Raw genomic sequence first — 19,967 nt, forward strand, 5'->3', positions numbered from 1 at the left:
CACACCTAGCCAGTCTGTTTTTTAACAGATCCACAATGAATATACATGAGACAGATTTGCATACAATGGAAGCATTGCATGCAAATTTATCTCATATATATTCATTGTGGGTATCTTGAAAACCTAATTGGCTTGGTACGTCCTGAGGACTGGGTTTGAGGATCCCTCTGAGATTTGCCAAAATAATCAAAGCAAAACCATACAGGTACTTTTGTCTTCATTATTGCCCTCCTCCCCCCTTTGAAGAACCCCCTCTCAGCTGTTACAGTCTCTGGAGTTGTAAAATTGCAACTCAGAGAGGCCAACTCAACTAACACAATCTCTGCATGGTACATGATTGTATTCCAGTAAGGACCATCCAACTGGCATAGCTTATGAAACTAGGAGCAGACCTCAGAGAGATTTGGGTGTGAGCACAACCTATGCAGTGCTATCAACCTGTCCTATTTTCTAAGGAATGTTTGCACCTACCTGGCAAAGACTGTTGGAGAACATACCAGAGATGGCCACCTACCTGGCACAGTATCTAAGGGTGTGACGATATACTTCATACTAGTCACTGGGTACAGTCTGTGGAAGCATACCACAGAGCGGCACACTCACCTGGTACAGTCTGTGAGGGTGAACTCAAGAGGCCATACTACCTGGTGCAGTCTCTTGAAGGAGTAGTAGTACACCCACAGAGGGCCTCCCACTTGGTGCACTCCGAGGAGTGTGGCAATGCTCCCTAAAGAGGACAGCCTTGCTGATGCAGTCTTAGAAAGTGTGGGCATGCATTTGAGATAGGGCCAGCTACCTAATGCATTCCCTAATGGTTCTGGAAGAACACCGAAGAGAGGTCCAATCCCAACGATGCTCCCCAGAGTTCAACACACTTGGCAGTATCTTGTGGGAGTGTGGGTGCTTCTTGGAGATTGTTACCCACCTGACAAAGTCTGTAGAAGTTCTTCTAGATAGGGCTACCCAAATGGTCCAGTCTGTGTATTATATTCTTATTTTTATTTTTATATTGCATTTGATTGTGTATTTTTTTAAACTTATTAACTGCACGTGGTGGATCTTTCATGGACCAGGAATGTGGAATATAAGCTTAAAATTTGATTAGAACAGTACCCACAGAAATTTGTATCTGATTTTTGAGCATATAGTTTTGAAAATCAAATTATGAGCACTCTAGCCTCCCCTGGCCTAAGGCCTAACTGTACCCACAGGAATGCCTGAAAATGAGCCACAAACAAGTACAAGCATCACTGATGTACACACATACATTTTACCCAGAGAGAGAGGATGGGCAATAATCAAAACAGCTCATTTCTATGGGTAAAACAGCATGTGAATGACAAGCAAACAATATATTTGCTCTAAATAATTCTTGAAGTCCCATCACAACAGATTCTGTTTGAGCAGGAAAGCGAAGTTACTCACTTATAGCAGGCATTCTCTGAGGACACATATTACCACAGTGCCCCAGCGTGGACGCTACCCAGCATTCAAAAATTCTAAGTGCCTTTGGCAGCATGGAATGCACCTGTGTGCATACCTTCTCACCTACTTCAGCCTCACAGGACCAGGAAACAGAATACAACAGTTGAAAGCACCCTTTTTTTTAAACTCATGTATAAATTCCAATTAGAGTAAATTCCAATTAAATCAAATTAATGCCAATAATTGCTTGTTAAAAAGTCAATTATTGGCGCTAATTAGCTCATTCTTCAATTAAGTTGCATGTGCAAATTAGGCACACACCCAAATTTGTGTGTGCAGTTTTTGGCGACTTATAGCAGGTTAATGCTAAGCACCCAACTTTGGACGTGATGACTTTACCCCTGCTGAAACCTGGTGTAATTGCTGGCGCACAATCAGGGCCACCGAGATGGGGGAGCAGGGGGGCAGGGTTCCCCCAAGCCCAGCCTCCAAGGGAGGCCCGGTGCCGGTCTCTCTCCTGCTCCTTTCGGGACCCGGGCGCCGGACCCCCCCTTAGAGGCCAGGGAGGAGCAGAAGTGAGAGGGTATGTGGTAATATGAGGATAAGTAGGACAGGCATATTACCACAGACGGGGACCCTTGACCAAAACAAAGGAAAAAAGGAACAAAAGGAAGCCTGCAACAGGGAAGGCCATCAAGAAACTAGTTAAAGCAACATCGTTTTGTTTTGTTTTTTGGTATAGCCTGGAACAGAATAAAACAGTGCCTGGGGAGTGGAGTTAGATTCTAGACCTGAAATACATTCTGCAGGACTGTCTGACCAAACCGGCTTATATCTGGAATTCTGCTCTAAGCAGTAGCAAAATGTAAATGTGTGGACTGGTGACCACACTCAGCTTTACAAATCTCCTTAATGGAGGCTGACCTCGTGGGCCATAGCTCTAACACTGTGAGCTGTGACATGACCCTTCAGAGTCAATCCAGCCTGGGCAAAAAGGAGATGCAATCTGCTAGCTAACTGGACATTATTATTGGAGTGGAGGAGTGGCCTAGTGGCTAGGGTGGTGGACTTTGGTCCTGGGGAGCTGAGGAACTGAGTTTGATTCCCACTTCAGGCACCGGAAGCTCCTTGTGACTCTGGGCAAGTCACTTAACCCTCCTTTGCCCCAGGTACAAATAAGTACCTGTATATAATATGTAAGCCGCATTGAACCTGTCATGAGTGGGAAAGCGCGGGGTACAAATGTAACAAAATAAATAAAAGTGCATTTACTGATGGCTGCCCCCATCCTGTTTGGGTCAAAAGAAACAAAAAGTTGGGTGGACTGTCTATGGGCTTTAATCCACTCAAACAAGATAGGTGGTCAAGGCTCATTTGGAATCCTAAATGTGCAGTGCAATTTCACCAGGATGGGTATGAGGTTTCAGGAAGAATGTTGGCAGGAAAACTGACTGGTTAAGATGGAAATCCAATACTACCTTAGGAAGGAACTTAGGATGTGTGCGGAGAACTACTCTGTTGTAATGAAACATTGTATAAGGTGAATCAGCTACTGGGACCTGAAGCTCTCTCAGTGGCGTAGCAAGGGTGGGGCGGTGGGGGCGGTCCGCCCCGGGTGTCGGCGGGTGGGGGGTGCTCCGTCGAGAGCCGACAGCTCTCATCTCCTGCCGCTACCCTGCTTTTTTTTTTTAATCCATTGCAGCGACGCAGGCAGCGCTTCCCATCTGCCCTGTGAAGGAGAAAATCGCGTCGCTGGCGTCGGGCCTTCCCTCATTGTGTCCCGCCCTCGAGGAAATAGAAAGTTACCTCAGAAGAGGGCGGGACAAAACGAGGGAAGGCCCGACGCCAGCGACGCGATTTTCTCCTTCACGGGCAGACGGGAAGTGCTGCCTGCGTCACTGCAATGGATTTTTAAAAAAAGCAGGGTAGCGGCAGGAGACGAGAGCTGTCGGCTCTCAACGGAGGGGGCACAGGACGGGACCGGCTCGGGGGAAGCTCAGAGGGGAGAAGGGGATTGGGGAGGGTGGGAGAGCCTAGATGGGTGCTCAGGGGAGAAGGGGATTGGGGAGGGTGGGAGAGCCTAGAGGGGTGCTCAGGGGAGCAGGAGATTGGGGAGGGTGAGTGAGCCTAGAGGGGTGCTCAGGGGAGAAAGGGATTGGGGAGGGTGGGAGAGCCTAGAGGGGTGGGAAGGGGATTGGGGAGGGTGGGTAAGCTTAGAGGGGTGCTTAGGGGAGCAGGGAATTGGGGAGGGTGGGGGAGCTTAGATGGGTCACTGGGTGCTCAGAGGGGAGAAGGGGATTCGGGAGGGTGGGGGAGCTTAGAGGGGAGAAGGGGACTGGGGAGGGGAGTGCTCAGAGGGGAGAAGCTGAAGCTGTAACTGGGGTCTGACAAGGGGGCAGGAGGGAAAATGGATCCATGCCTGGGGCAGGTGGGAGAATGGGTCTGGGGCTGAAAAAGGGGGATGCAAGGCATGTGGTGGATGAAGGGGGCTGAAAAGAGCGGGCAGAGAGAGAGAGGGGACAGACCCTGGATAGAAGTGGGGAGTGTGAGGGAGGGCAGACCCTGGATGGATGGGAGAGGGAGGGCAGACGGATTGAAGGGGCAGAGAGAAAGGGCAGATGGTGGGTGGAAGGGGGAGAGAGAAAGAGGGCAGACTGGGGCAAATGGTGGATGGAAGGGGCAGAGATAGAGGGCAGGTGTGGATGGGAGGGAGATGGCAGACTGGGGCAGATGGTGGATGGAAGGGGCAGAAATAGAGGGCAGACAGTGGATGGAAGGGGCACAGAGAGAGGGCAGACAGTGGATGGAAGGGGCAGAGAGAGAGGGCAGACAGTGGATGGAAGGGACATTAGAGAGGGCAAACACTGGATGGCAGAGAGCGAAGACAGATGCTGGATGGAAGGAAGACAGTGAAAAGAAGATGAGGAAAGCAGAAACCAGAGACAACAAACTGTAAATAAAATATATTTTTTTTATTTTTTTGCTTTAGGATATAGTATTGTAGCTGTGTTAAATGTTTATAAATAGAACATGTAAATAAGGTAATCTTTTTATTGGACTAATTTTAATACATTTTGACTTAACTTTCAGAGAAGAAAACCCCCTTCCTCAGGTCAGGATAGGATACTGTAACAGTACTATACTGTATTGACCTGAGGAAGGAGATTTTGGCCTCTGGAAGCCAAATGTATTAGTCCAATAAAATGGTATTATTTTATTTTCTGTATTTGTTTTATTTCTATTTGTTAATTTGTAAAGTGGTGATTGGTATTTGTTAGTTTTTTCAAATTTACATCTGCTGTCTTTATATTTTGCACAGTACTAGGGGACATTTTCTGTTTCTGTGGTGTTGCATTGTATGCAGTCTGGCATCTTGGGGGTTCAGTTTAATTTTTGTCTAAATAGAAAGTTTATGATTACTTATTCTATAGTGGATTAGGATGTATCTGTGTTTGTGAAAAAGACATGGCTTTCAGTTGGCATTGACTGTGCAGGATTGATGATCTGTACTAATCTGTCTGTTTTCGTTTTACAATAGGTGAATTGATGTTCTAGTGCTCAATGTAGTGTTTAAGATGCTTTCCTTTTCCTTGTGTGACTCGTACAAATTACTGTTTATGGTATGGTAGAATTGCTCTATAGGTCCTGAGTGTTTTGTATTCTCGGTATGCCTAGTACTGGATTGGGGTGGGGGGGGGGGTGTTAAAAAAATGACCGGCCCCGGGTGTCAACTACCCTAGCTACGCCACTGAGCTCTCTCATCTTGTGGGCTGATGCTACCGACACCAAAAATAAGACCTTTCAGGTCAGGAAGTTCAGGTGGCAAAAGTCAAGCAGTTCAAAAGGAGCTTTAATCAGCTAGGTGAGAGCAACATTGAGGTCCCATGGCACTGCTGGAGGTCTGACTGGGGGTTTCGGCAAAAGCAAACCTCTCATGAACTAAAGGCTGCACAGAGATGAGCTTACCTTCCACACAGTGATGGTAAGCATCAATTGCACTGAGGTGAACCCTTACAGACTCAGAAAGGTGTAGAAGATAGTAGTCCGCATGATCTGCATAATTCTCAGCAGATAACGAATCGTGGGGGAGATTCTGTATATGGTGCCTAAAAATCAGTGTTGAAATCAGTGCCGCCTAAGCATTTCTATAATTGGTGCCTAGATTTTGGCGCCGATTATAGAATACACTTAGTTGATATTTCAGCACCTAAAACTAAGCGCATTCATTTACACCAACGAAAATGTGGCATTAACCCTGGCGTACAGATTTATGTGCAGTGGACCATATTCTATAACTACACATATAAATTTTGGAACACCCACGGAACACCCATTTCCCCACCCAAAACCATGCCCCTTTTTGCCTGCACACGATAGAAGTTTGGCGCACTTTGTTACAGAATACACTTAGTGAGTTGTGAACCTAAATTCTAATTAGTGCCAATTAGTGCTCATTATTACTTGTTAAGTGTTGTTACCAGCGCTCATTTGCTTGTTAAGTTATGTGCATTGTTATAGAATCTGCTTGAATTTCAGCGTGGATCTCTAGGCATACTATACAGAATCCCCAGGAATGTTCATATGATAACACAACATTAAATATGACCATACTACATAAATAACAAAATAAAATATAATAAAATTTAAATTCGCACCTGTTGGAACAAAATGTTTTCAGCTCTCTTTTAAACCTTTCAATGCTTTGAACTGTTCTCAATTCCAGTGGTAATGTGTTCCATAATTTAGGCCCAGCAATATTAAAAATTACCAATCTATTCCTCCAATCTCACCTTACAGAAGGAGGGAACTTCCAAAAGTGCCAATCTGGCCAATCTCAAAGCTCTGGATGGCTGGTATATCCTCAGATTTGTGGAAATAATGACAGAAATATTATTGGTTAAAACTTTAAAAACCAGCAATAAGATTTTAAATTGTATTCTATACTCAATGGGAAGACTTCATTGTAAGTTATTTCTAATGATTTTTGGAATGCTTTAGGCAGTCGAATAACAAGCAATTGCACTAGTCAAAACAAGGGCTAATCATGCTTTAAATCACCAATCTAAAATTTGCTAGATTGAGAAGATTTTTCAGTCTCCTAATTAGATGCAATTTCAAAAAAGCAAGTCGAGTAATTTTTTGAACTTGGCATTTTATGGTCAAAGTGGAATCTAAAATGATTCCTAGATCTCATACTTCACTGACAATAAAAATGACAATATCATTAATAATAAAATTAGCAAGGATGTCATTCAACTTCAAATAATTTCCTTTCATCCAAAAGTTAACATAAGTGACCTCTTAGTGGAATCTTTTCTGGAAACAATCTTTTCTAAGAAACATCCTCATGCAGCTGAAGGGATGCAAGTCCTAAGCTCTCAACATCCAAGATGAGGGCCACGGATTGGAGGCTGGGAAATAAAAGAGATCCCTTGTTCTTACTGATGAAGGTCAGAAAACAGTCCAGTCTCCACGGATCTTCAGAGGCCAACTCTAGATTTAGAAGGAGCCATATCTGTCTTGGGCCAATAGGATGCTATGAGGATCATGGTTCCTCAGTCCTGCTTGAGTTTCAGAAATGTCTTCACCATCAGAAGTATTGGAAGATACACATACAGAAGACCTTTCCTCTAATCAATGAGAATGGTGTCCGATGCTAGTCTGCCATGTGATCTCAGTCTAAAGCAGAACTGAGGGAATTTGTTGTTGAGATGAGTGGTGAAGAGATCCACCGAGGGGGTGCCTCACTCTCAGAAGATCTGCCAAGCAACGCCCAAGCTACTTGTGCAGTTGCATCACTCTGCTCAGTCTGTCTGTCAGACTATTGTTTTTGCTCACCAGGTATGTGGCCCTGAGCCTGGATGGCCACTGCCACATCCTGAACATGAAAATAAAAAGGAAAGGAAAGAGGATGGTCCCACACCAACTTACAGAACAGGTGAGCAGGGAAGGCCACCAGTAGAAATGCACTAAAGAGAAAGCAAAAAAAAAGTGTCCTCTTAGCTCCATGGAAAAAAATATGACTGCCTGGTTCCATGCAGCTGAGGTGGGCAGGAAGGTGCACACATGTGTGGTTGACACTGCCAAAGGCTTCTAGAATTTCTGAATGCTGATCAGTGTTCATGCTGGTGCTCTGATGGAGGATGACACCCATCTGTGGTAATATGCCTGTCTTGCTTGTCGTCAGAAAAATAAAGAACCCAGCAGACACTGGGATGGGAAACAGAATATCTGAATGGGATCAGAATGTCATGGAATTAGTCAGGCAACAAAGCTAACATCTTAAAAGTGTTCCATTGGTGTTGCAGCTGTGTAGTTAAGTGAGTTATTTATTCTTTATACAGATTATTCACACTGCTATGACTTATCTGAGGCCTTTGATGCTCCAGGCAACAGTGGTTTAGGGTGTTACTTTCAAACTATCTGCTGTGACTAAATCACACAACTGCAGTTGGAATCTGTAAGCTGAGGCAGTCTATGCTTTAAACATAGAGGCCTCTACCACTCCAATAAGAATCCGTTTTAACCATTCAGATTTTTTAACTCATGATAATCTCCCAAAATTCTCACCAATAAAAAAAAGACAGAATATTCTACACCTAAGTAATTAGCCTCCTTATTCCACCGAGTAAATCATCAACTCTGAAATTATTTCAAAAATTCACTTCTATTAAGGTCTCAATGTGTTTCATTATAGACATACAAATATTCTAAGAAAATATAAGAAACTAAATATTAATTTGATCATATTAAGTGCTTTTGCTTTTCCTTATTCATTTGCAGATTTTCCTTCCTTGTTGGTGGCTTTCTAGGCCAAAGCAGCCCTGGCACTCTGTAACCCACAGAAACAGAACTGGAATATACAGAATGAAGACTGAATGGTGCATCATTTCCTGCTCTGACGATATCTGAAAGTGGGATGCTGGCATTGAGAAAATTTCACTGTTGAGCACTGCAGGCAGGAATTGCTCTTTGATCAGTGAGGGGAAATGGGTAAGAATATAACAGGCTTCTATGAATCTGTCTCCTCTAGAAGTGGTTGAAATACAGAAGCCCCTTATCTAGGGATGATTCTTCCTCTCAACTACATGAAAATCCTTTTGAAAGCAGTCTCAGTAATTAATTTCAGATCTATGTCGCACCATGATCTAAAGTAATTTTACATTCTTCACATATTTTCAGGTAACATAGGGTTCTTCTGGCAGTTTTGTTGCTTAGCTTTTTATTGTCCCGATGCCTTGTTTTCTATTGACTTGTAGCAAACATTGAACTGAACCTTCCTGCTAGTTCATTGAGAAGAAGAATCCAGACTGAGCAGGTGAGTTTAAGGTGTTCTGCTCTGCTCCATCTTCTCCATTCACTTGCTCTCTGTCTTCTAGCTTTCAGACAATTACTTTCTCTATTACAGTTTCTGTGACATGCACATCATCTGTCTGCACTGTAACTACTGCTGATTGGCCGCATAGATGTTGGTGATCCTTCCAGTCCTGCAAAAAGAAGAGGTTAAGAGACTATGAAAGTGTCAAGAAACAAAAATCCTTTTAGAAAGACTTGGGTGTTTATTTTAGAAGCAGTTTGGGTTTTAGATATCCTAAACTGGTATTTAGATGTCCATATTGCATAGACATCTAAATCCCAAATTTACAGACAGGATACGAATATCTAAAACTGAAGAACAAAGATAAGGCTAGAGGAGATGGTCTAGGCATGTTTTTGTGCGAGACTTAGGTAGCCCAAAATATACACATCTATTCTCCATTTCAGAAAGAGAATGGACATCAGCATATAGACCTACTACCCGAGACATCTAGGTGTCAGAAAAGTGCCCCTACTGAACAGAGTTCCGCTGGAGGGATTAAGTGAGGTCACCTCCTTAATTCCTCAGTAATTTATGTGCCCCCCCTAAAAAAAAAAAAAAACTGGCAAGTGATACCAGGCTCTGTGACCGCTTCAGGAAAAATAAATGTTCATGTTTCTAAAATAGCTCATGTATATGTTCCTGCACATGAACATCTTACTATTTCATAACATAGATAGTCATGTGGTCCCACATAGATATCCATGTACCTGTTTTGTTCCACTGATATTTTAGTCATCTATTTTTCTAAAAGGGATGTCCATGCTGCAGTAACCAATGCATGAATGTTTATTTCTCCAAAATACTAGTATAAATTCAGAAGTCTGGAACTGAATGTCTAATTTCCAATTTGAACGTCCTTTCTAACATGTTGCTCTCAGTTTCTGAGCCTTCCAAGGCTCACAGTCATTAAGAACTTGCAGTAATAAACCAGAGATGCTGTCTAACTGGATCCTGTAGTATGGTTACAGGCTAGCCAGTGTGGAAATATTAACGTCAGCTCACTGGGAGATTTCAACTCTTGTATTTGATTCCCACTTTTTCCTCTATTAAAGTCAATTCATACAAACAGCACAAAAATTATTTTTATCAAGTAATCTCTAATCAAACAAACCCTACAGAAGAATTACTATCAAACCAAATTGAAATATTTGGTTAAAGTTAACCAGATACTCAGTTCTTTTATCCAGTTACGTTGGGTCACTGATAAGTTAAATACCACACACAGATCAATAATACTGCTTGCTGATACTGATAACCTCAAAAACCATACTAGCAGTTCCGTAGTGTCTATACTAGATAGGGGGAAAAGTCTCAACCACTGCGGCAAAAAATCTCAATCGTTAATTGCACGCAGAAAAAGTCATCATAGACTGAAAACCCCCCATAGTATTGTTTATTGATTATATTTTCTTTATTGTTTTTTCTTTTTCTCTTTAAATCTCTTCATGTATCATATCCTCATGCATCAAAATCTTTCCCAAAACTTTTTTAAGGTCAAAAAATAAGTTGAATATGCAAACTTATCTTTCAGTTGTGAACTCCAGCTCATGTGTTAATTCCTGTGCGGTCCCTGATAAATTAACCTATGTTATCCAGTTAATTTCAGGAAAGCAATTTAGATGGATCAACTTAACTGGATAATTTTATCCAGTCAGCTGAATAACAGCACCATCCAGGTGAAAGATAATTATACCCCAGCATGCCCATTTCTTTTATTTTTTAATTGGATAAATTCTGTCTAACCAACAAATTGAGACAGCCCAGAGTGAAACACCAGCACAGGAATATATCCAGGCAAACGAACAGTGCTGTAGGGAAGAAGTAGTAATAAATAAACGTCTCCATCACTACTTCTGACCTACTGTGCTATTCTTTTGTCTGGTCAACTAATAAATTGGCTGGATTACATTTATGCAGTTCAGGAAGGATGAGGACATTTTTAAGCTAAGATCTGTTCAAGTAACTCCCCAAATTACTCAGCTAAAGCTTTGACTATCAGCCTAATTTGGGGGTAAATTTATAACTGTGTGCATATATGAGATGTTTTCTCTGTACAGATTTGGCTGGATTTCACACAGCTACTCTTTGGCAAGCACAAATTTACAGGGTAATTTATGCACAGTTAGTTAAAATAATGCAAATAAAACACAGACCTCTCCAAAATCCATTCCTAGGAATGCTTCCACTCAGTCGGGTAAACAAATCTTATAGGTGATACAGTGGGGGAAATAAGTATTTGATCCCTTGCTGATTTTGTAAGTTTGCCCACTGACAAAGACATGAGCAGCCCATAATTGAAGGGTAGGTTATTGGTAACAGTGAGAGATAGCACATCACAAATTAAATCCGGAAAATCACATTGTGGAAAGTATATGAATTTATTTGCATTCTGCAGAGGGAAATAAGTATTTAATCCCTCTGGCAAACAAGACCTAATACTTGGTGGCAAAACCCTTGTTGGCAAGCACAGCGGTCAGACGTCTTCTGTAGTTGATGATGAGGTTTGCACACATGTCAGGAGGAATTTTGGTCCACTCCTCTTTGCAGATCATCTCTAAATCATTAAGAGTTCTGGGCTGTCGCTTGGCAACTCGCAGCTTCAGCTCCCTCCATAAGTTTTCAATGGGATTAAGGTCTGGTGACTGGCTAGGCCACTCCATGACCCTAATGTGCTTCTTCCTGAGCCACTCCTTTGTTGCCTTGGCTGTATGTTTTGGGTCATTGTCGTGCTGGAAGACCCAGCCACGACCCATTTTTAAGGCCCTGGCGGAGGGAAGGAGGTTGTCACTCAGAATTGTACGGTACATGGCCCCATCCATTCTCCCATTGATGCGGTGAAGTAGTCCTGTGCCCTTAGCAGAGAAACACCCCCAAAACATAACATTTCCACCTCCATGCTTGACAGTGGGGACGGTGTTCTTTGGGTCATAGGCAGCATTTCTCTTCCTCCAAACACGGCGAGTTGAGTTCATGCCAAAGAGCTCAATTTTTGTCTCATCTGACCACAGCACCTTATCCCAATCACTCTCGGCATCATCCAGGTGTTCACTGGCAAACTTCAGACGGGCCGTCACATGTGCCTTCCGGAGCAGGGGGACCTTGCGGGCACTGCAGGATTGCAATCCGTTATGTCGTAATGTGTTACCAATGGTTTTCGTGGTGACAGTGGTCCCAGCTGCCTTGAGATCATTGACAAGTTCCCCCCTTGTAGTTGTAGGCTGATTTCTAACCTTCCTCATGATCAAGGATACCCCACGAGGTGAGATTTTGCGTGGAGCCCCAGATCTTTGTCGATTGACAGTCATTTTGTACTTCTTCCATTTTCTTACTATGGCACCAACAGTTGTCTCCTTCTCGCCCAGCGTCTTACTGATGGTTTTGTAGCCCATTCCAGCCTTGTGCAGGTGTATGATCTTGTCCCTGACATCCTTAGACAGCTCCTTGCTCTTGGCCATTTTGTAGAGGTTAGAGTCTGACTGATTCACTGAGTCTGTGGACAGGTGTCTTTCATACAGGTGACCATTGCCGACAGCTGTCTGTCATGCAGGTAACGAGTTGATTTGGAGCATCTACCTGGTCTGTAGGGGCCAGATCTCTTACTGGTTGGTGGGGGATCAAATACTTATTTCCCTCTGCAGAATGCAAATAAATTCATATACTTTCCACAATGTGATTTTCCGGATTTAATTTGTGATGTGCTATCTCTCACTGTTACCAATAACCTACCCTTCAATTATGGGCTGCTCATGTCTTTGTCAGTGGGCAAACTTACAAAATCAGCAAGGGATCAAATACTTATTTCCCCCACTGTATATGTATAAGTTTACCTGAATTTCAGATGGGCACCTTTAAGAAAGATATTTCCACAAGTAGTGTTTCACCCATGAAAATGTTTTTGGAAATTAAATTCACAGAAGGCAGGGCAAGACATTGTTTAAAGAGAGATCCAATTGTGCTGAGCAAAACAAGTATAACAAATACCCTCATACAGGAAAAAAAACCATTTATACAGAAAATGAAGCTTGAAAAGAGCTCCAGTTTTCATAGTTTGATCCCTTAAGTCCAAATTTTTTTTTCCTTTTTAACAGACCATATTCATATGATGGAAGAAGTAGATTTTAGCTAGAAAATCACATATTTTTGAAAAATAGCTTTTCAACAGCCAATTTCTATTTCCAAAACAAAAGTTACCAGGAAAGTAACACAGGAGCACGACCCCCTCCCCCAACAGTTCCAAGAACTGGGTCAAATTTAAACTGCCTTTGGTGTTCCCCTAGGTAACCCTGTGTCAGCAGGTCTCCCTTCCACTCTTCAGCACAGGTCGACCCTGCTTAGCAGGAATGCTTCAATGCGGGCTCCTGTTTCCTCTGGCACCTGCTGCTTCTCAGCTCCTGCCTCACACACCCGTGTCTCCTTCAGTTTAGTCGCTCCCTGAGGTTGCACTTAAGTGGTATTCCAACAAATGACCAGCAACTCCCATCATTTCAGAAAAAGGATTTTTATTTTATTTTCCACAGCTCAGTTATCACCATTTCCACAGCACTTGATACTGCCTCATCTCAAGTGATTGACATTTGTTCACATCCACAATGCCCAATTGAGGTTCATCCCAAACCTTGCTGAATATAGTTCATTACACTTTAATGCCACCTTATCCCTCTTCAGGTAGCTACCAGTTGTCCTGCTGATCAAAAGTTCATTCCAACATACAGTTTTACTTTCCTGCTCCCTTAATGCTCTGGGTTACTCGCTGCCACAGATTCTTTCCCAGCTGCTCAATTCTCTCCTTCCAATTTTAATCAGTTGAAGAAATACAGCAGCCAGTAAACCCCCTCACCTTAGCACCGGCAGCCTGGGCGAATGCAGACACCTCCATCCTCTCCTCCTTACTCCCTTCTGCCTCCTCCATTTCATCCCATTCCATATCTTCCTCCTCCACCCAGGGCTCCCTCAGCTGCTCCTCATCCCCGATTGGAAACCATCTCCCAATCCTGCCCCTCCCCCTCCACTTCCTGTGAGTCCTGTATTGGGTCAGGTGCATTGTGGGGATGGTGGTCCCTAGCCTTACTCCTCATTCTAATCAATCTCTTACCCACCAGGGTGCGAGCTTCCCGCCTATAAGGGATGTGTGCCTGACTCTTTAGCTCCTTCCTGGGCTGCTCTCGCTTTCCTTGAGGTCGTCCTCTCAGCAACCCCTTACACCTGTCAGATTTAAATGGTTAATTTAACAGCTCTATTCATGTTTTGGACATCTGAAACCCGGCATTTAGACATCCATACTGCATGGATGTCCAAATCCTAATTTTATAAAGCCAGATATGGATGTTAAAACTGCAGTATGTTCAGACTTCCAGGAGGCAAGGAACCAAGATGGCAGCATAAACTGAGGCTCCCTGTTTGCTGGTCATTCATTTTGTCCTTTTGTGATTGCACATGGAGCTACAGACTTCCAATTTAAATCCTGGGATACATGATGTCAACTCTTAAATCAACAAAGCTTGATTTTAATGCAGGATCGGGTCAGAGATGAAATGCTCTAAATTGGAGCCTCCATGTCAGCATAATGGAAGAGCTCCTACAAATAAGGACAACAGTGAGGCACTGGTAGAGCTAAAAGGAGAAATAGTGGAACTTATAATACAACTCACACTGGTATCAGCGCATACAGAGGCCCTGAAAGCTAAGATGGTGGCACATACAGATCAACTCGGAAAGCTATATAGGCAGGGGAAGCGCATTACAATACTTGAGTGCAGCCTAGAGAATCAAAGTAACAGATCACAAAAGAAGAACATTAGAGTTTTAGGGCTCTCAGAAGGCATTAAAGGTCATGATATGTTGGGCTTCCTGGAGAAAATGCTTCCGCAATCCTTTCCGTAAGTGTGGCAAATTTTACAGGCAGCTAAGATTCAAGCCCCACCTGATCCTGACCTTTCTTGATCTTAGCCCTACTATGCAGAAGTAGCATCAGCAGCTTCTTGTACTACGAGAGCCACTTAAGAAAGTTGGAGTGAAGTACAGGTTCTTTAATCCCGCACATTTCTGGGTTACCTTGAACAATTGTGCCAAAAATTTCAAGGACCCTGACGTGGTCCATTGCTTTCCGGATGAAATGCTAGGAGGCAAAATGGACACACACACATGAGCTGTAGCCCTCTCCTGTTGGATGATCTGGACCTGGACTGGTATTGCATGGGACTGAGATGATAAGGTTGGCCGATCACTAACATGGGACCACTTGAACATCCTCTTTAGGATTGTTGTATGCTTGTGCTTTCTACTGTATATTACTGTGTTTGTTGTTGTATGGTGTTATGAAATGCTTAGCACCTGCCTGAGGTTACCCTGCAGCCACCTGAAGGGTCTGTCCAGCACTGCCCAGTCTCATCTGCACTTGAGCTTGTGCTCTATACTAGCACCCTCCACCCACCGACTTTCTAGGACACTGAGCCCACACTCCAAGGGTCCCACAGTTCCCAGAACGCACCCACAGACCCAAAAACACAAACCAGGAATCTTAGTCAGTCCAGGACAGCAGAGTCAATAAACTAAATAAGATTTATTGTCACAGAACTTGAACAGTGAACAGAAAAAAGTGAAATCAGCAAGCAATAACAGGAAACTGAATATGGATCAATTATAAAACTATCTAAACATTTGTTTACTACCTGAGTAGTACCTGGGGAGTTCAGGAAATGTAGCAGCTCATAGATTATAAAATATAACTGCTCACAGGGCCTCAGTAAGGAGATCTTTCTCTCTCCGACCCCTGGCTGAGACTGGGGAAAATCCAGTACCTTCAGGTTAGATTTGAAATCCAGGGCCAATCAGAGCCCAGGGCATCAGTTTTGAAAGTAGCTGCTCAATAGTACTGAACATTGCCTTTCCATAAGCTGAAAACAAGTGCCATCTGCTTGGCCAATTAGGAGCAATATAGTTTTCAGGCTTGGAAACCCACTGTTGGCATCAGAGTATTTCTTCAGACAATGAGTGCCCAACTTGTCTTAGGTCTGCAGTGATTGCCCAGTTTATCATCACCTCAATCTGCTTTTATACCTGCTTTTAAACTTTCAAGGATGAGCCAGGATTAGCGGTGTAGCATCCTCTTAATATTAAAGGCTTAAATAATCCTATTAAGTGCAAGGAATTCATGCTGTACCTCAAGAAGGAAATGGCTGACCTGGTATATGAACAGGCACTTTGTGTTCGAGAGACATATACCCCATTTTTGAAGCTATGGACACATTGGACTACATTCTATATATCACGCCTAAAAAATTGGCACCTAAATGAAATACACCTAGGCATACCTTATAGAATAAGCCTAAATTTCCTCGAGGTTCATAGAATAAACCGAGTGTTTGTCCACGCAACTAAATTTAGTCGCAGGCAGTTACATCAAGTAAAACTTGGTGTAAATGCCGATGCCTAAATTGCATGTGGACTGGGTATATTATTTATTTTTATTTTATTTATAGCATTTATACCCCGCGCTTTCCCGCTCGATAGCAGGTTCAGTGCGGCTTACAAGGTATGGTACAAAGTATCACAGAGATAATACAAAGTATGGTACAAAGTATCACAGAGATAACCCAGTTATAGAGAGTGGAACAATAGGAAGAGACGTGGGGGAGAGGATTACTACTACTAATCATTTCTATAGCACTACTAGACGTACACAGTGCTGTACACATTATACACAGACCATAGACGGCTCACAATCTAACTTTTTATACCTGGGGCAATTGAAACTGAAAAAAAAACTTTCTCATCAACTGCACATCTAAAACATTAATTACAGTTGCATAATACATTGAAACTCAAAAGCACCTTTCTCATCAAACAAAAAAAGACTTTAACGCTTTCCTGGAGGAATAATATTGTGTTTTTCTCTGAATTTCTAAAGGCAGTCTGTTCCAAAGCTTATGCACAGAACTGTCTAAGCGTATTCTATAACATGATGCGCGTAAATTCTAAGTTGCATAGTTGAAAAGGAGGTATGGCCATGGGCAGGGAATGGGAGGATCATGGGAGTTTCTCAAATCTATGTGTGGCCTGTTCCTTTCATCGTCTGCCTGCCCTGACCTCTGGGATTGTTTGGACTTTCTAGAGCCTCTTCAGTACCACTGTTAGTATCCAGACCTGCTCACCTGCTGTGGCCTTTTTTTACAGTACTCCTATTCTCCTGGTGAGCCTCTAGACTTGCCCAACCCTGGTCCTAACCTGGGTGTGACCTGCCTACCACCAGTCGGGGCCTACCTAGCATAGATAGGCAGTGTCAGCTGCAGCCCAAGGGCTCAACCTCCTTGGCCTGTGACATCAATCTGGCCTTGGAACCTCTATTATTGGCAAAAAAAGCTACACAGGATAGAAAAAGAATCACCTGTTTTGGTGTGGAATGTAAATATGTGGCATATGCTGATGACTTATTACTCTTTTTGGAGAAAGAATCTACCCTGCTCTGATGGGTCTTATTCAAAGGTGTAGTGTACAATCTGATTACATTATCAATTGGCAGAAATCGTGCCACTGACTAAATTTATGCATCTTACTGATCCAAATTTACAAGTTTTCTGTAAGGTTTTGCAGGGGTTTACGTCTCTGAATTTGGAGGGCTCGATTTCCACCAATATATATTCAAGAACATCTTCATAATTGGTCTCCCTTTATATCTCTCGTGGTGGGGCAGGCTGGAGACAATTCATATGGCTATACTACCCAAGGTTCTTTAAGTCTTGCAGATGCTCTCAGTTCTTTTCTCTGACTCCTTAAAGATGACCAATTTTCTGCGGCAAGGGAAGCCTGTCCATATAGCTTTGAAAACCTTGAAACTACTCAAATTACAGGGCAGGGTCAACTTCCCAGATCTGGAGACATTATTATGTGGCCTTTCTCTTGCAGCAGAGTGGGCAATGGCTCTGGAATTAGGGTATATGCTGAAGCCATGTTGGCTGCGCATAGAGGAGCAAGTATTTTTGAAGCGTTTGTTTACACTTTCAAACAACAATAGAACCAGGGGACACAAGATGAAGCTAGAATATGGTAGATTTAAAACACATAGGAGAAAGTTTTTCTTTACTCAGCGTATAATTGGACTCTGGAACTCGTTGTCGAAGAATGTAGTGACAGCAGCTGGCCTTACGGAGTTTAAGGGGGGTTTGGACAGATTCCTGACTGAAAAGTCCATGGAACATTATTTTAAAAAACTGGGGGGGGGGGGGGGGGGGGGGGGGGGGGGGTTGCCGGGTTCTTGAAGCCTGGACTGGCCGCTGTCAGAGACAGGATGCTGGGCTTGATGGACCCTTGGTCTTTTCCCAGTATGGCGATGCTTATGTGCTAACTAAGAAATGACCCTTTCTCTTGGGCATTATAACCACCACCCTACGACTAAAGTCCAACATGATCAAGGTGACCCTATCAACTTTTGGTGCCTGGACTCTTTCCTTTGATCCTGAGAATAGGGTCTCTTCATCTATGCTAATTTGGTATAACCCTCACCTCAGAATCAATAAGAAATGAATCAGCTGGAAAGCATGCAAAGGTGCATGATCTGGTCACTTTCTCAGATCCTGACTGATGACGGCTTGCAAGGCAGACATGGCTTCCCAGGCACACAATATATTCAGTGTGTCTAGTTACAGCATGTGCAGTATGATAGTGGCTTAAACTTGCAGGACCTGGGAGAGTCCTGGCCAGTGTGAACTGCTCTCCACAATGTTTTGCTCCTTCCCCACTCTGGTTTGGTTTTCTATAAATAATTGCAGACCCCCAAAGGGGCTTCTTTGGTTAGTTTAGAAAAAGTGTGGGAATAGAAATTGGGCCATACTGGTGAAACATTTTGCTGGGATAAGCTGTGGAAATGCAGTGCTTGTAAGGGAGGCTGTGGCACACTGTGGTCGAAAAAGCAAAGATGAAGGAAAATAATGTGGGGGGACTTCTGAAACAATGCAAGGACAGGGTCTTGAACATGTGAATCAGCTCATAGGCCTTTCACTTACTTTTCCCTTTGTTGTTGCAGACACAAAATCCACTCCTGGCCAAAGATGATGCTGGGCAGGGCTGAGCAGTTTATTTGTTGTAATTTTTTATGCCACCCTTCTGAATACACATCAAAGAGGTTTAACAGCATTGGCATAAAAAACAGAATACAATGAAGAGAACAATATAGGAAAGAACAACATGATGAATGGAGACAAACAAGGGATACATTTGACAAAAAGTTATACAATATTGTTAAGTTTTTAAAATGTTTATGAAGTAAGTCTATCTTTGGTATGCTTAATGAACTTGAATTCTATTATTCCCAATGCACACCGTTAAATGTCACACAGGATTAAAGACTCATGAGGATGCCCACTGGTAACCGCATTGGTAACGTTGAGACCCAGCGGTAAAGCGGAGCGGTGCTGTTCAATATAGAGTGAATGTGCACCGAGTATCTGAAGTCATTTACCTCTTTACAGAAACCTGTGTGACATTTAACGTTGTGCATTGGGAATAATAGAATTTAAGTTTTTCAAATGAAATTTGAAACAACATTACATGCTTACAAACCACTGGAAGCATCAAAGGCATGTGCAACAATGAATTAGGACATAAAGCAACTAGTAAGAAAGATGTATTGTAAATTTCTGGAGAATGAGAGTGAGGATCTAATGTTTTTGTGGGTGTCATTTCCCCTACCTCAACGCAAGCGGCATCCTCGAGCTACACAGGGTCCCGTCGACACGCAGGCTTGACTGGCACAGCCCTGAGCCATGTGTGTGTAGTTCTTCTCTGGCTGCAGGCAGGCTCCTTGATTGCTTTGCTTCCATGCACCTGGCTCTGCTCTCTCTCTGCCTGGCTTCCAGGCTCCTTGATTGCTTTGCTTCCACGCACCTGAGTCTGCTCTCTCTCTGCTTGGCTTCCCTTGCTTCTCTCCTATTGGTCTTCTGGTTCCTCCTTCCCCTGCTCATGTCCTATGGCTGTGCTCCTTCTCCCTGCTGGTCCCTGCTGATGTCAGACGCCAGCACTTTAAGCTCTTCCTGGACTCCATGCTTCGGCTTCTACTTTGGTAGGTGTTACTTGCTCAGTAGTTTGCTTCTTCTCTACTTTGTCCCTCGTTGCTGACTTTGCCTGTACCTGGATTACTCTCTTGCCTGCTGCCTGCCTACTGACTTTGCCTGTACCTGGATTACTCTCT

General features: G+C 43.3%; 1 protein-coding gene across 1 annotated transcript in view; it reads right to left on the minus strand.

Annotated features, from left to right (window-relative positions):
• Nucleotides 1–7,924: 7,924 nt before the first annotated feature.
• Nucleotides 7,925–19,967, minus strand: part of DEAF1 (DEAF1 transcription factor) — a 149,580-nt gene continuing 137,537 nt past the window's right edge. The window contains exon 12 of the mRNA XM_030201297.1: nt 7,925–8,912. Coding sequence (XP_030057157.1) covers nt 8,808–8,912 — 105 coding nt within the window. The 3' untranslated portion in view covers nt 7,925–8,807. The remainder of the gene's footprint in view (nt 8,913–19,967) is intronic.

This window comes from Microcaecilia unicolor, chromosome 4 (assembly GCF_901765095.1).
Source record: "Microcaecilia unicolor chromosome 4, aMicUni1.1, whole genome shotgun sequence".
NCBI classification, from domain to species: domain Eukaryota; kingdom Metazoa; phylum Chordata; class Amphibia; order Gymnophiona; family Siphonopidae; genus Microcaecilia; species Microcaecilia unicolor.